This window comes from Cotesia glomerata, linkage group LG3, assembly GCF_020080835.1.
Source record: "Cotesia glomerata isolate CgM1 linkage group LG3, MPM_Cglom_v2.3, whole genome shotgun sequence".
In the NCBI taxonomy this organism is placed as follows: domain Eukaryota; kingdom Metazoa; phylum Arthropoda; class Insecta; order Hymenoptera; family Braconidae; genus Cotesia; species Cotesia glomerata.
In genome coordinates this window covers 17,882,716-17,896,451 of record NC_058160.1, presented here as the reverse complement: position 1 = coordinate 17,896,451, position 13,736 = coordinate 17,882,716, and the positions used below count along the sequence as shown (strand labels likewise).

Below are 13,736 nucleotides of genomic sequence, written 5' to 3'. Positions count from 1 at the left end.
GAATACGCGAAAAATAAGATTATTTAGTAAAAGTTTAAGTTTGATAGCGTGAAAATACCAAAATATATCAGTTGATATCGATAGGCGATAATAAGTCCTTTCAAGGTGTCTGTTATTATCTTAAGCTACGCCTTGATCCATTACAGTAGTGTCAAAGGCTGCTAAATTGTAGAACACACAAATAATTCTTCATTTCCAATACGTTTTAATTAAAAAAAACTTCAATTTTAAAAGAAAACAATAAAATTATAATTACGGAATAAACCTTGAAAAAATTTTTTTTTTACTTTACATAGAACCATATGTTAATGGAGCGGAAAAAATACATAGCCGTCCCAAATAAATCACTCTAATACACACAGTAAAAAATTTTGCGTCATTGAGTCAAAAATCTTAGTGTTAAAAATTTTTGTGTTAAATATTTAACACTTTTATGTGTAAATGTAACATTTATTCTGTTAAATCAATACAAAAAAGTGTTAAATATTTAACATAAAAATTTTTTAACGCAATGACGCGAAATTTTTTACTGTGTATAATTAATTATTAATTATTAATACATTAAGTAAAGAACTCCGTTAACTATAAGGATAAGTCATGTATAAAATTTAAATTACTTAAAGTAGTTTGAAAGGTACGCTAGAGTTAAGATAAGTCATTGGGTCAACAGGTAAAGTATAAGTCTAAAGAGCGCAACGTACATGGTTCAAATCCCCGTCGGCACCAATCTTTTTTTTTTTTTTTTATGGACCTGATCGAGTCAGACATGAACAGATCTGATCAGACATGAACATGCCTGCCCAGGTCTGATCATACCCGGTCATTTTTCATATCTGATCAGACCTGAAGACTCATGCCTGTTCATATCTGATCAGATCTGATCATTTTTTCCCGGGAGCGCCCGAAGCTTCAAATTCTTTCTTTTCGCAAAAATCACCATTATGAGCAATTTTTCGATTTTTCTTCATTTTTATAGTAAAAAAAATTTTTTTTCTCAAAAATCTTCATTTTTTCAGTGAAAGAGATTAATTTTTTAAGAAATTAAAAAAAAAATCAGAATAACCGTAGACCCTGAAGGTCACCCGTGCAACTGTCCGCTAATTTCATACCTAGGTGCTTAAAATTGCATTAATGATGTTTTTGAGCTCTCTGACGCAATTTTTTGAGCTCTAAAAATTATTCTATTTCATCAAAAATGATCCGAGAAGAAATGCCGAAGTTATGTGAAAAAAACACTTTTTTCGGTTTTCTTTCGTTTACGATATCTCTCGAACGAATCAACCGATTTTGACCAGATTAGCTGTGACACACACACACACACACACACACACACACACACACACACACACACACACACACACACACACACACACACAAACAAGGCCATCAAAGATAGCAAAAGACGCTGTTGGAAGGAACTCGTCGATGAGGTAGAAAAGGACCCATGGGGCAGACCGTATAGGGTGGTCATGACCCACCTGAAGCGCCAGCCAATGCCATCACCTACGTGTCCACAGCTCCTGGAAAGAATAGTTTCTACGCTGTTTCCTCGACAAAGTAAGTTCGGCTATTCTTCATTGCCAGTAAATCAAGAAGATATTCCACCTGTCACAGAAGAGGAACTGATGGAGGCGTGCAACCGAGTAGGGAATAATAAGGCGCCGGGATTGGATGGAATCCCAAATATTGCATTAAAAACAGCTATTAAAGCAGCGCCAAATCTATTCTTAGATACCTACGATTCGTGCCTCAAAGAAGGGATTTTTCCTAGAGTAGGAAACAGCAAAGACTTGTACTTCTCCCTAAAGGGAAGAAGCCACCGGACGAGCCATCATCCTACCTACCACTCTGCATGCTGGATACAGCGGGTAAGATATTAGAGCGTATAATGCACCAACGAATAGAAGCAGTCGTCGATCCACTCCTAGCAGAATGCCAGTATGGTTTCCGGAAAGGACGATCAACGCTGGATGCGATCAACCTGGTGGTCGATACAGCTAAGGAGGCAATCGCTGGAAAGAGATGGGAACGTGGCAGAAAGAAGTATTGTTTAGTGGCTGCTTTGGACATCAAAAATGCCTTCAATTCCGCTAACTAGGACTGCATCATGCGAGCTCTCGAAGATAAAGAAGTGCCAGGATACCTGCGCAGAATGGTAGCAAACTACTTTACAGACAGAGTCCTCAAATATGACACTAAAAACGGTCCAAGGGAGTACGAAATAACCGGAGGAGTGCCACAGGGCTCGGTTTTGGGTCCTTTGCTGTGAAACATCATGTATGATGGTCTCCTGAGAGTTGCATTACCACCAGAGGTGAAACTTGTTGCATATGCCGATGATGTAGCGGTAGTGATTGTCGCGAAACACTTGGAAGAGATCAATCTGGCTTTCGATATCACATTTAGCCGGATTAATCTATGGATGGAGATGATGAAGTTGGAGTTAGCCAAGCACAAAACTGAAGCTGTGCTCATCACCAGCAGAAAGATCGTAGAAAACATCAAGCTGAATGTCGGCGAGCAGGAGATCGCATTGCAACCATTTATCCGATATCTGGGGGTGACGCTGGATGCCCGACTGAACTTTAAACAACAGGTCGAACACGTAAGTGCTAAAGCATCAGCGGTGGTAACTAGCCTATCAAGACTGATGCCGAATGTTGGAGGCCCGAAGCAGAGCAGGAGACTATACCTGTCGTCAGTAGTCACATCAGTGCTCACATATGGAATATCCGTTTGGGCAGACGCGCTGGAGACCCAAGAATCATGGAGGAAAGCCGGACCGGTCTACCGATTAAGTGCACTGAGAGTTGCAAGCGCCTTCCGCACAATATCCGAGGAGGCAGTGTGCGTCATTTCTGGAACTCTGCCTCTTAGAGTCCTAGCTGAGGAAAGACGGAACCTATACCACCGAAAGAGGTCATCTACACTGAGCGCTGAAGAACTGAGAACTGAAGAGCGACAACATAGTATAGCAAGATGGCAACAACTATGGGATGCTGCGGAGAAGGGAAGATGGACTCATCGACTTATACCAAGGATTGACGTTTGGCTTAACCGGAATCACGGCGAGGCCAACTACTATCTGACCCAGATGTTGTCAGGACACGGCTGTTTCCGGGAGTACCTTTATCGCTTTAAGCACGATAATTCCCCAGAGTGTCCGTCTTGCCCAAGAGTTGCTGAAAATGCGGAGCACGTTTTCTTTGAGTGCCCTCGTTTCAACCCACAGCGTGATGAGTTAGAGAAGATCCTGAACAAGAAAATCACACCAGAGTCAATTAGTAGAGGAAATGCTGTCATCCGAAGCTGCCTGGAACGCCACAAGCACGTTTACCACCGAAGTGCTTACAGAGCTGCGTTCCATTGAAAGAAAAAGGGCAAATGACAGAAACTAGAAGAAAGGAAAAATAACACCTTAGCCACCAGAAGGAATAGCAGTAGCTAGATCCTCCCCTCACGAAGTAATGCCTGACGGCGGTTTCCATGAGGGATTAGAGGAAAGAAGAAAAGGGGTTTAGGGTTTAGTGGGTAGGGGCGTTAGCGTCGAGTTTTATTTTAGTATGACGCTGCGTCGAGTCGCCACATATCCAGGCCGAACAGCTATGCCTGGAATCCGTAAAAAGGATTCTCCCCCCTAAGATAAAAAAAAAAAAAAAAAAAAACACACACACACACACACACACACATAGTTACAACATCGCAGGGGTAGTCAGGGAAGCTTCCTATGAACTCAACACATCGAGATCACATGAAAACTCAAATCTGGCAAAAAGGAGTAAGAACAATAACTTCCCGTATTTGAGAAAATCTTCGATTTTCTTAGCGGGAAGTTAAAAATTTAAATTTTCTTTAATAATTTTTTCGATTTTTTGAAAAATTTTCTCGATTTTTTTAGACGGCTGTCTTACCGAAGGAATTAGCGTCACCTAAAGTGTATCATGTAGAGGTTGCTCGGTCCCATTTACACTTCTGATACACAATTGTGTGTGTGCGCGCGATGTGTGTGTGTTTTCGAGCGTGTGCTTGTCAGTGTGTGTGTGTGTGTGTGTGTGTGTGTGTGTGTGTGTGTGTGAGTTTGTAAGAAGCGTAAATTGGACGAAGCAACCTCTGCGTAACACGCTTTGGGAAACGCTACTGCCTTCATTAAGACAGCTGTCGAACAAAATCGAGAAAATTTAAAAAAAATCGAGAAAATTTTAAAAGAAGATTGAAATTTTTTTTGTCATAATAGTGATTTTTGCGAAAACAACGAATTTGAAGCTTCGGGGCGCTATGAAAAAAAAATCGCAGTGCATTGAATTTTTCAGGAATTTTAGGCGGGTAATTAAGAATGACCGACGACATCCTTCGTTCATCCATTTTATCCAAAGTTATACCAAGTTGTCCAAATATCTTAATTATGCGAATTTTTGTCTTTTGTTCAGATAAAGTTTTGAATTCAAAAAAAATTTTTTCGTTAGAAGCCATTTACGGTATCTTATAGAAGATATTGTGTGGTTTTCAAAACCCTCCTTCGATTTTCTATACGAGAATTATTTCCAGAGTTATTGATTATCAAAGTCAAAAATAACTTTTTTGCTTCGATTGACGATAACTTCAAGGCAAATCATCGTACAGGCGATTTCATGAGGTCGAATTAAAGGGCATTAAATTCTCTAAAAGAGATTTTGAAGGAAACAATAAAAAAATTTTTTTAAGCCCTGAGACCTTTTTATAGGTGAGAAAAAATTTGAAATTTTTTTTTGTAGTTTTCTTAGGATTACTCCAGACCCGAACATGATGAAAAATTTTCATGGTCATATCTTACAACTAGACACTTGGAGCTACAATTTGCTTTTTTTTTTGGTGTACAATCATTTTTCTCGGAATTACGGTTCGTTGAAAATTACCCTAAAATTAAAAATTTTTTTTATATCCCTAATTTTTGTGACTACACAGTAAAAAATTTTGCGTCATTGCGTCAAGATATTTTGTGTTAAAAATTTTTAACACTAAGTTTTTTGACGCAATGACGCAAAATTTATTACTGTGTAGTGTGAATACCCATCCTACTCCGAGAAAAAGATTTGACTACTCCGGAAGTATAAGATTCTCTCACTAACTCAGTTGTTGAATTTAGACATGGCCCATTTTTTTGGAAAAACGGGCACCTATAATAGATGCCCATCCTACCTCGAGAAAGAAATTTAATTGCTCTGGTGGAGAAATATCCTCGCACCCACATAGTTGTTCAATTTAGACATGGCCCGTTTTTTCGGAAGAACGGGCAGTTGTAATTAGTTCCAAACCTACCCTGAGAGAAACATTTGACCACTCCGGAGAAAAAATATCTTCCCACCAAACCCGGTCGTTCAATTTAGACATGACCCGTTTTTAAGAAAAACGGGCACTGGTTACAAGTGCCCAACCTACCCTTAGGGAAACATTTGGCAAATCCGGAGGTGTAAGATTCTATCAATATCTCATAGTAGATGCCCAACCTACCCCTAGAAAAACATTAGACTACTCTAGAGGTGTGAGACCCTCGCATCAACCCAGTTGTATAACTTAGATATGGCCAGTTTTTTCCAGAAAAACGGGCACTTATACAAAATGCTCAAGTCACTCCTAGGGAAACATTTGACTACTCTGGAAGTGTAAGACCCTCCTACAAAGCCAGTTGTCAAATTAGACATGGCCGGTTTTTTTTTTGGAAAAATGGGCACTTATAAAAAATGCCCAAGTCACTCCTAGGGAAACATTTGACAACTCTGGAGGTGTAAGACCCTCCTACGAACCCAGTTGTTAAATTAGACATGGCCCGACTTTTTTGAAAAACGGGCACTTAAAAAAGATGCCCAAGTCACCCCTAGGGAAACATTTGACTACTCTGGAGGTGTAAGACCCTCCTACGAACCCAGTTGTTAAATTAGACAAGGCCCGTTTTTTTTTGGAAAAATGGGCACTTATAAAAAATGCCCAAGATACCCCTAGGGAAACATTTGACTTTTCTGGAGGTGTAAGACCCTCCTACGTACTCAGTTGTTAAATTAGACATGGCCCGTTTTTTATTGGACAAACGGGCGCTTATGATTGGTGCCCAATATACCCCTAGGGAAACATTTGACTTCTCTGGAGGTGTAAGACCCTCCTATGAACTCAGTTGTTAAATTAGACATGGCCTGTTTTTTATTGGAAAAACGGGCACTTTTAATAGATGCCCAAGATACTCCTAGGGAAACATTTGACTACTCTGTAGGTGTAAGACCCTCCTACGAACCCAGTTGTTAAATTAGATATGCCCCGTTTTTTTTTTTTTGAAAAACGGGCACTTATAATAGATGCCCAAGATACCCCTAGGGAAACATTTGACTATTCTGGAGGTGTAAGACCCTCCTACGAACCCAGTTGTTAAATTAGATATGGCCCGTTTTTTTTTCGAAAAACAGGCACTTATAATAGATGCCCAACCTACCCCGATAAAAACATTCGGTTCCTCTAGTGAAGAAATATCTTTAGACCCACCCAGTTGTTCAATTTAGACATGGCCCGTTTTTTTCGGAAAAACGGGCACTTGTAATTAGTGCCTAACCCGCCCCTAGGAAAACGTTCAACTACTTCGGAGAAGAAATATCTTCTCGTAACCCCAGTTGTTCAATCTCGTAATGGCCCGTTTTTTGGGAAAAACGGGCAGTCATAATTAGTGCTCATTCTACCCCGAGAAAAAAAATTGGCTACGCCGGAGGAGACATATTCTCTTACCAACCTGGTTTTTTAATTTAAACACGGTCCGTTCTCCCGTGTGAATGGACACTCATAATAGATGCCCAACCTACTCCGAGAAAAATATCCGGTTCCTATGGTGGAGAAATATCCTCTCACCCAACCACGTTATTCAATTTAGACATGGCCCGTTTTTGGGAAAAACGGGCACTTATAATAGATGCCCATCCTACCCCGAGACGAAAATTTGACTTCTTCGGTGGAGAAATATTCTTCTACCCACCTGGCTTTTCAATTCAGACATGGCCCGTTTTTCCGAGTGAACGGACACATAATAATTGCCTATCTTACTTTGAGAATAAAATTTATTACACCGGAGAAGAATTATCTTTCTACCAATCTTGTCTTTCAAGTATCTGGGTGTCTCCCTTAGCTGGTCAATAGTCACTAAGATCTTCGAGTCAATTTCAATTGGGTCCCGGAAATGTAAATGTATTAAAAACATACTTTTGTACCTGTAGAATTTCGTCCATAGCACCTGGATCTATTGAGGTACGGTGGTTTAGGTTAGAATCGATTTGGCACCGCCTAAGGTATTATCCTTATACACTATGGATTATTTTGATCTTTTCTATTCCTGTAGAATAGATAATATTTGACCTAGACATCCTGCCAGGGTGACCCGTACCTGCTGACCTTGACCCCAACTATCAGGTTAGTCTGGTCTCAACCATAGGGATATAATTTCATATTTTATTCCTGTGGAATTTAATGTTATATACCTGGTGCATCGAACCTGGTTGGAATCGGAACATCTACCTTAGTCCGAAATTCAGTCTGGATCTCGTAGCTTAAAATCTGATTTTTCTCATTTGTAATACTCGTCACGCCATCTCTGAGAATTTTTCGAAACTGTTTTATCATTACCGACAAATAATATAACTTCTATCGGAATTTTCACAATTCGGCAGATTTATAGATGCCCGCCCTTACTCGCACGGGTGAAGCCCTATAATATCGGTCGCGAGCTAAGGGACTATTAAATTTGGGAAAAACGGCTAGAGAGGCCCTCGTTGTCGAACACGAGGCCTCGGACGATTTACGGTGACAAAAATTAAGGAGACACGCGGTAACCCGCTTGGTGTGAGATAGACACGCGGGAGTCCCGCTATTATAAGGAGTTTGGATTTGACGCCTTGGGTTGAGTTTCCTTTTTCTGGTGAGTACTCACAAGTTGAGATTAATTACTATCCACATATCGCGTTGTCTCCTGGCTTGTATAATTTGATATCACAAATTATTATTGTTTACCAAGTCGATCCCGTCGTTAGTAAGGGATGTTGTAGAATAATACCTGTCCTGAATGCCACGCGTTTGGGTCCTCGAATCGGCCAGTATTTATTTTATTTATAATTGTATTTCATCGAGATAATCCGACTGAGGAATTCGGGTATATCTCAGGTCAATAAAATTTAGATATAATTTCTATTTATTTATAAACGTCGTCGTGAAAAGGATTCAAGCGTCTACTTAGGATTTAGATCAATTAGTAATAATTGTACGCGACAGGATTATTATTATCATTATTATTGTTGTGCAGTCTACCCAGCTAAGGAATTCGGCTCTAGACTTAGTTTAAGTAATTTCTGGTTTTTTTTTTAATAAATAGTTTATTTGTTATTATTAATATTTGCTGATTTATTAATAATTTAATTTACGTAAATTACTTCCTCCTTTCTTTCCTAATACTAGTATATTATTTATCGTCCCTTGAATACCTGCAGATCGGCCCTGGAAAATCTGAGGTTTGCTAATTCCTGGCAAAGAATAGCTGGCGTCCAAAACCGTGTACTAACCCAGCCTGAGGAAAAGCTGCGGGTTTCTTGGGAGGCTAAGAGTTACTTCCCAAGTCATTTTTTTTGTTTATTTAGTATTTTTTTGTTAATTGATGGGCGACCTGGACAAGGGTAAGTGACAGCTGGCCTCTCCACCGTCGGTTGAAATTTATTTTTTGTTACAAATTTATAAATTGAAATTAATGTACACACACTGAACATATTCAAAAATTTTTTCTTAGCATATTTGGTCCTTAGCATGATCACTGACATCACAAAATGTGCAAAATTGTTTTTATCATTACGTTTAAATAATTTTGAAACAAAAAATTTGTTACATTTCCTATGGGATGTTTTGGTCTGCTCTGCTCCTGCCTAATATTTTATTTTATTTTATTTTATTTCAATAAACAAACCCAACAGCCTAGGCCATTAACAGGGTTAATAATACAATCGTTAGTACATAAGAAAAATAAATTTTTGATGTATAACAAGATGACTTATAGCTAGCATAGTGATTTCATTCATTTATACTCATAAAAATTGCTGAGTAATTATTGCTTATTACTTATTAATTATTACCTATTAAAAATTACTTATTAACTATTAATTCATAATTGCACATCTTTAACGCCACTTAGTTGCTAGTTTGCCAAGTAACGCAGTTACATAGCCATTAGGACAATTCAACATATCAAGTGCAAGTTCCCATTGATAAAAGCGATTCACTGTATTAGAGATGCGATACATTGGCGCTGCCTGAGATAAGTTAGATTTAGCAATAGGTATGTACATTGGAGTTTGATTTCTCATACCTAAGACTGGTATCTTAAATTTAAACAGTGATAGCAATTGAGGACAATCCACCAAGTTGTTAAATAATTTAGTTGCAAAGGAGAATTCTGCACAGATGCGTCTTTCATCGAGAGTAAGATATTCGCATTCTTTGCATAGCGTGAGATCTGCAATTCCCCGAGCCGGATAAAGTCCAGTTTTTTTCCAAATTAAAAATTTTAAAAACCTTCTTTGAACTCTTTCAATCTTAGTGGACTGTCCTGATTGAGTAGGAGACCATACTAGCGAAGCATACTCAAGTTTTGGTCTAACAAATGTATTATATAACAATTTAATGGCATTAAGATTATTAAGGTATTACCCTCGCGACTTCCGTCGTCAAAAGTTTATGCCAGAGTGTACGGTACACATACCAGATAGCCATTATTGACAAGCCTAAAACTTTTTGCTGTTTATGTACTTATTTCAGCCAATCACGAAGGAGATACTGATCGTTTAAAAAGTCTGGCAACACTGCGTGAGCGTTAAGATATTTTATAGTGAATATACTGTAGTGTTTTGGACTGGCTGTAGACTTACCTCTGTTTTGATACATGCGTTTATTTATTTATTTACATACATTGAAAGATTAATATATATTATTATATTAAAATTATTAACTTTTTGAATTTTTAATAAATATAAAAAAAATTGAAAATTAATGCAGCCGACATTTAAAATTTTTAGAATTTTTTATTGAAAAATGATTACAAAAAATAAAAAGAAATTTCACTTGAAAAAACTTCAAAAACTATAAAAGCAACATAAAAAAATTTTTTTTTTTTATAATTTAATTATTAAAAAAAAGTCAAAAAATTAAAAATGTTGGCTAACTTTAGTATCATAAAAAAATACTTATTTTCATAAAATAATCATAGTTTTTTTTTTTTAGAAAAAATAAAATTAATAACTATAATATTACACCTAACGTAAATTAAACTTCTCAAATTTGTCAGCGCATGCGCGTCTCATACTTCTTTCGCGGCTAACAAAACTTGCGCTGTTGCCACAGCTTTATTAACGTATCCCCTCCTCAGTTAAAGTCTGGTAAATTTTTCATTACTTATTAATAAATATCTCTGAAACTGTGTGGTAATTATCAATGAATTTTTTTTTTTAATTGTTTAGTTGTTAGTTAACGTTACTCTAGTTTTTTAAAAAGATCCTAAGAAAAGTTTCTAAGATATAAAAATGTTTGTAGGTAAATTTTTCGATATCCCGTATACCGTAATGTATAAGAGCGTTTAAAACTCAAACTTTAAAATTAAATATCTCGGAAACTAGATGGTAAAAAATTCTTAAATTGCGTCAATCGACGAAGAATTATATGAACATTAATCTACCAAAATTAAAAAAAAATCCTAAGAAAACGACTTTGGCGAGGGTACTACCTTAAAGTTTTTTGAAACTCGAGTAATGAATATTAAAATCATTACTTATTTTATTATTCAAATAAATGTGATGTTATAATGAGATTCGGTTAAATAAATAAATGAGGACTATCAAAATATATTATAAAATCAATTTTTATATTATATTTATGATAAACTTATTTGATACGTTATGTACTTCATAGAATTGATGTCGCATAAGATAGCAGCACAGCAGGCAGGAACTTCAAGGCGCACGGATATCACAAAAGTTAAGCAGCATTGAGCGTGGTTAGTAGTTGGATGGGTGACTGCTGGTGTTACGGCCGTACAATTATATGTAATCATTTTTTTTTTTAATTTTAATTCATTATAGAGAATTGCCCGAGAAAAAATATTTATATATATTTATATATAAATTGGTTATATATGATTATATATGAAAAATGGCCAAATATAATCATATCTAATTATATATTTATTACATCCAATTAATTATTGGGTTAATTTTATGGATAGAGTATTTAATATGGTCCTACGCAATTCTGTGTAACCAATTAAAATGCAAAAAAAAATATCTAGATATAATTTCATGACTATAATACCAGCGGTCACCCATCCAACTATTAACCCTGCTCAATGCTGCTTAACTTTGGTGATCTCCATGTGTCTTGAAGTTTCTGTCTGCTGTGCTGCTGTCTTAGATGATAATGATTCTATGACCTACATAATGTATCATATGAGTTTATCATAAATGGAATATAAAAATTGATTTTATAATATATTTGAATAGTCATAATTCATAATATATTTATTTTACCGAATTTCATTATAATATAACACTTATTTAAATAATAAAATAAATAATTATTTTACTATTAGGTAGTAGCAGAGCAGACCAAAACATCTCATAGGAAATGTGACAAATTTTGTATTTCAGAATTATTTAAACGTAATTATAAACATCACTTTACACTTTTTGTGATAACCAAAAAAAAATTTTTTTTCAAAGAAAAAATTATATGTTAAGGGGGGAAATACGTGTAGATGGCCGTTTTCGAGCAGATTTTAATCAATTATTTAAAGGTATAAAAAATTAATATTATTTATTCAAACTTTTGGGTTATTTTATACATATATTGAAGAGTAAAAATTTACATTTACAAGAATAAAACTTAAAAAGTAGTAAAGATATCAGCTGATACATCTCGTAGGTTGTCGTCCGACTTCGCAACTGGTGTACATCATGGAGGCCATAATTTTTATCTGAAATCAATGCATCAAAATTATAACTTTTTTTAGACATGTATCTTCTATATGAACCTCATTTTAAAGAAAAAAAAAAAAAATTTTCATTTTTGACGGCTGTGAAAGTAAGTCATGTTTTTACCTTTTTGTTTATTGTTTAGTATAAGAAAAGTAATTAAAATGAAAAAATTGCTTCTGATTGAGGTTCATATTCAGCACAATTATGTAAAGAAATAATATACTAAATTTGAAGATGATTGGTTAAAAACTTTTTAAGCTAGAGTGTATACTAGTACGAAACAACTAGTTTCGAGAAAAACGCGTTTAAAAATAAGTGATGAAAAAGTTAAGGTGACCGTCTCTTTTTCTCATGCAATAATTTCTCGCGACATAAATTATCAGCAATAATTTCTTGTTCGATATTTTCACAAAAGGCAATATTTCTCATTGTCAAAATTTATTTGGTATTATTAATTATTATTAAAATTAATATTTATTTAATTATGAATTTTTAATGATAAAGTGAAAATAAAATATTTGAGAAACTTTTAAATGATAATTTTTGCTCTGTGAGAATTTTTTAATCAAGAAATTTTTGAGTGAGAATTTTTGCATGTGAGAAATTTTTGTATGATAAATTTTTATGAAAAATTTTTGTTTCGATAAATTGTTACTGGTAAATAAAGCCACGGTGCCAAAAGGTTAATATAAAGTTGTATTAAACGAATTGAAACAACTTACCAATTAATCAGCTATTCCAGCACCATATTGTAAGCCTTCTTCAGCTTCATATGCTTCATTTTGAGCTTGTAGCTTTTCTTTTCGTGCTTTTCGGGCTTCTTTACTGTCCAAGGAGCTGCGTCGATTCTGACGGGTTACGCGCTGACTGTCGGATTGTTGTGCGTGATTGAAGCTATTGTTCCCAACGATGAGACCTAACTCGTTCATGACTAATAAAATACTTGAACTGCCTTCATTGAATAAGCAAGCAGCCAAGTATGCAGCAATTTCAATAGTTTTTAAACCACTATGCAAATGTTTAGGGGCCATACGCCAAATAGTTGAATTAAAACTTTCATTAACATTTTGAGTATGGCCTCCTAAACATCTCTCCAATAAATCTACCCGGGATAAATCCTGATAAATTGGAAAAATCGCTTTTTGAACGTCAGGATGCAAAGGTGTCGGATATTTTGGAGGTTCTGTCCCCAGAGCTTTAGCTTCGTTCCACTTACACCAGCTATCTACACCCTTTGGACATTTGTCATGTTGTGGATTATCATCTGTTGATATCATATGGAAATAAGTTGCCAATATCTCATTTTTCATGTCTTCAACGCTATTTACATTTCTCCTAATTGCTAGTCCATAGTAAGTGCTTAATTTTTTTATTAAAACTTCTGTCAACTTTCCTCTTCCAACCAATTGTTTTTCTTTTTTTACGCTCCGGAGTCGCGTTCCCATTCTTTTTTGCACATGACCTATACATTCGCTTTTAGTTACTGTCAGTTCATCACCATACGGGTTCAATTTTATCACTGCTGAGAATGTTTTGGAATCTCCATCGCCTATATAATTACCGTACTTTACTCCGTGTAATTCTTCTGACCTTGTAAACATCGTTTTGATAGCTTCAACTTCCATACTTCCCGCAGATCCTTCATGTGTTTGTGTGCAGCTTTCTTCATCATGGTTTTCTTCCCAAGCTATATATTCCGGTGAAGTTTTCGGTTTGTTCTTCCAT

General features: G+C 35.9%; 1 protein-coding gene across 1 annotated transcript; it reads right to left on the bottom strand.

Moving 5' to 3' along the window:
* Nucleotides 1–11,871: 11,871 nt before the first annotated feature.
* LOC123262031 lies at nucleotides 11,872–13,413 on the bottom strand. Its single transcript, XM_044724018.1, has 2 exons — nucleotides 12,734–13,413; nucleotides 11,872–12,010 (listed from the first exon to the last, which is right to left on the bottom strand). Exon 1 carries the CDS (start codon nucleotides 13,319–13,321, stop codon nucleotides 12,737–12,739), a length of 585 nt encoding a protein of 194 aa, XP_044579953.1. The 5' UTR covers nucleotides 13,322–13,413; the 3' UTR covers nucleotides 11,872–12,010; nucleotides 12,734–12,736.
* Between the last annotated feature and the right edge of the window lie 323 nt (nucleotides 13,414–13,736).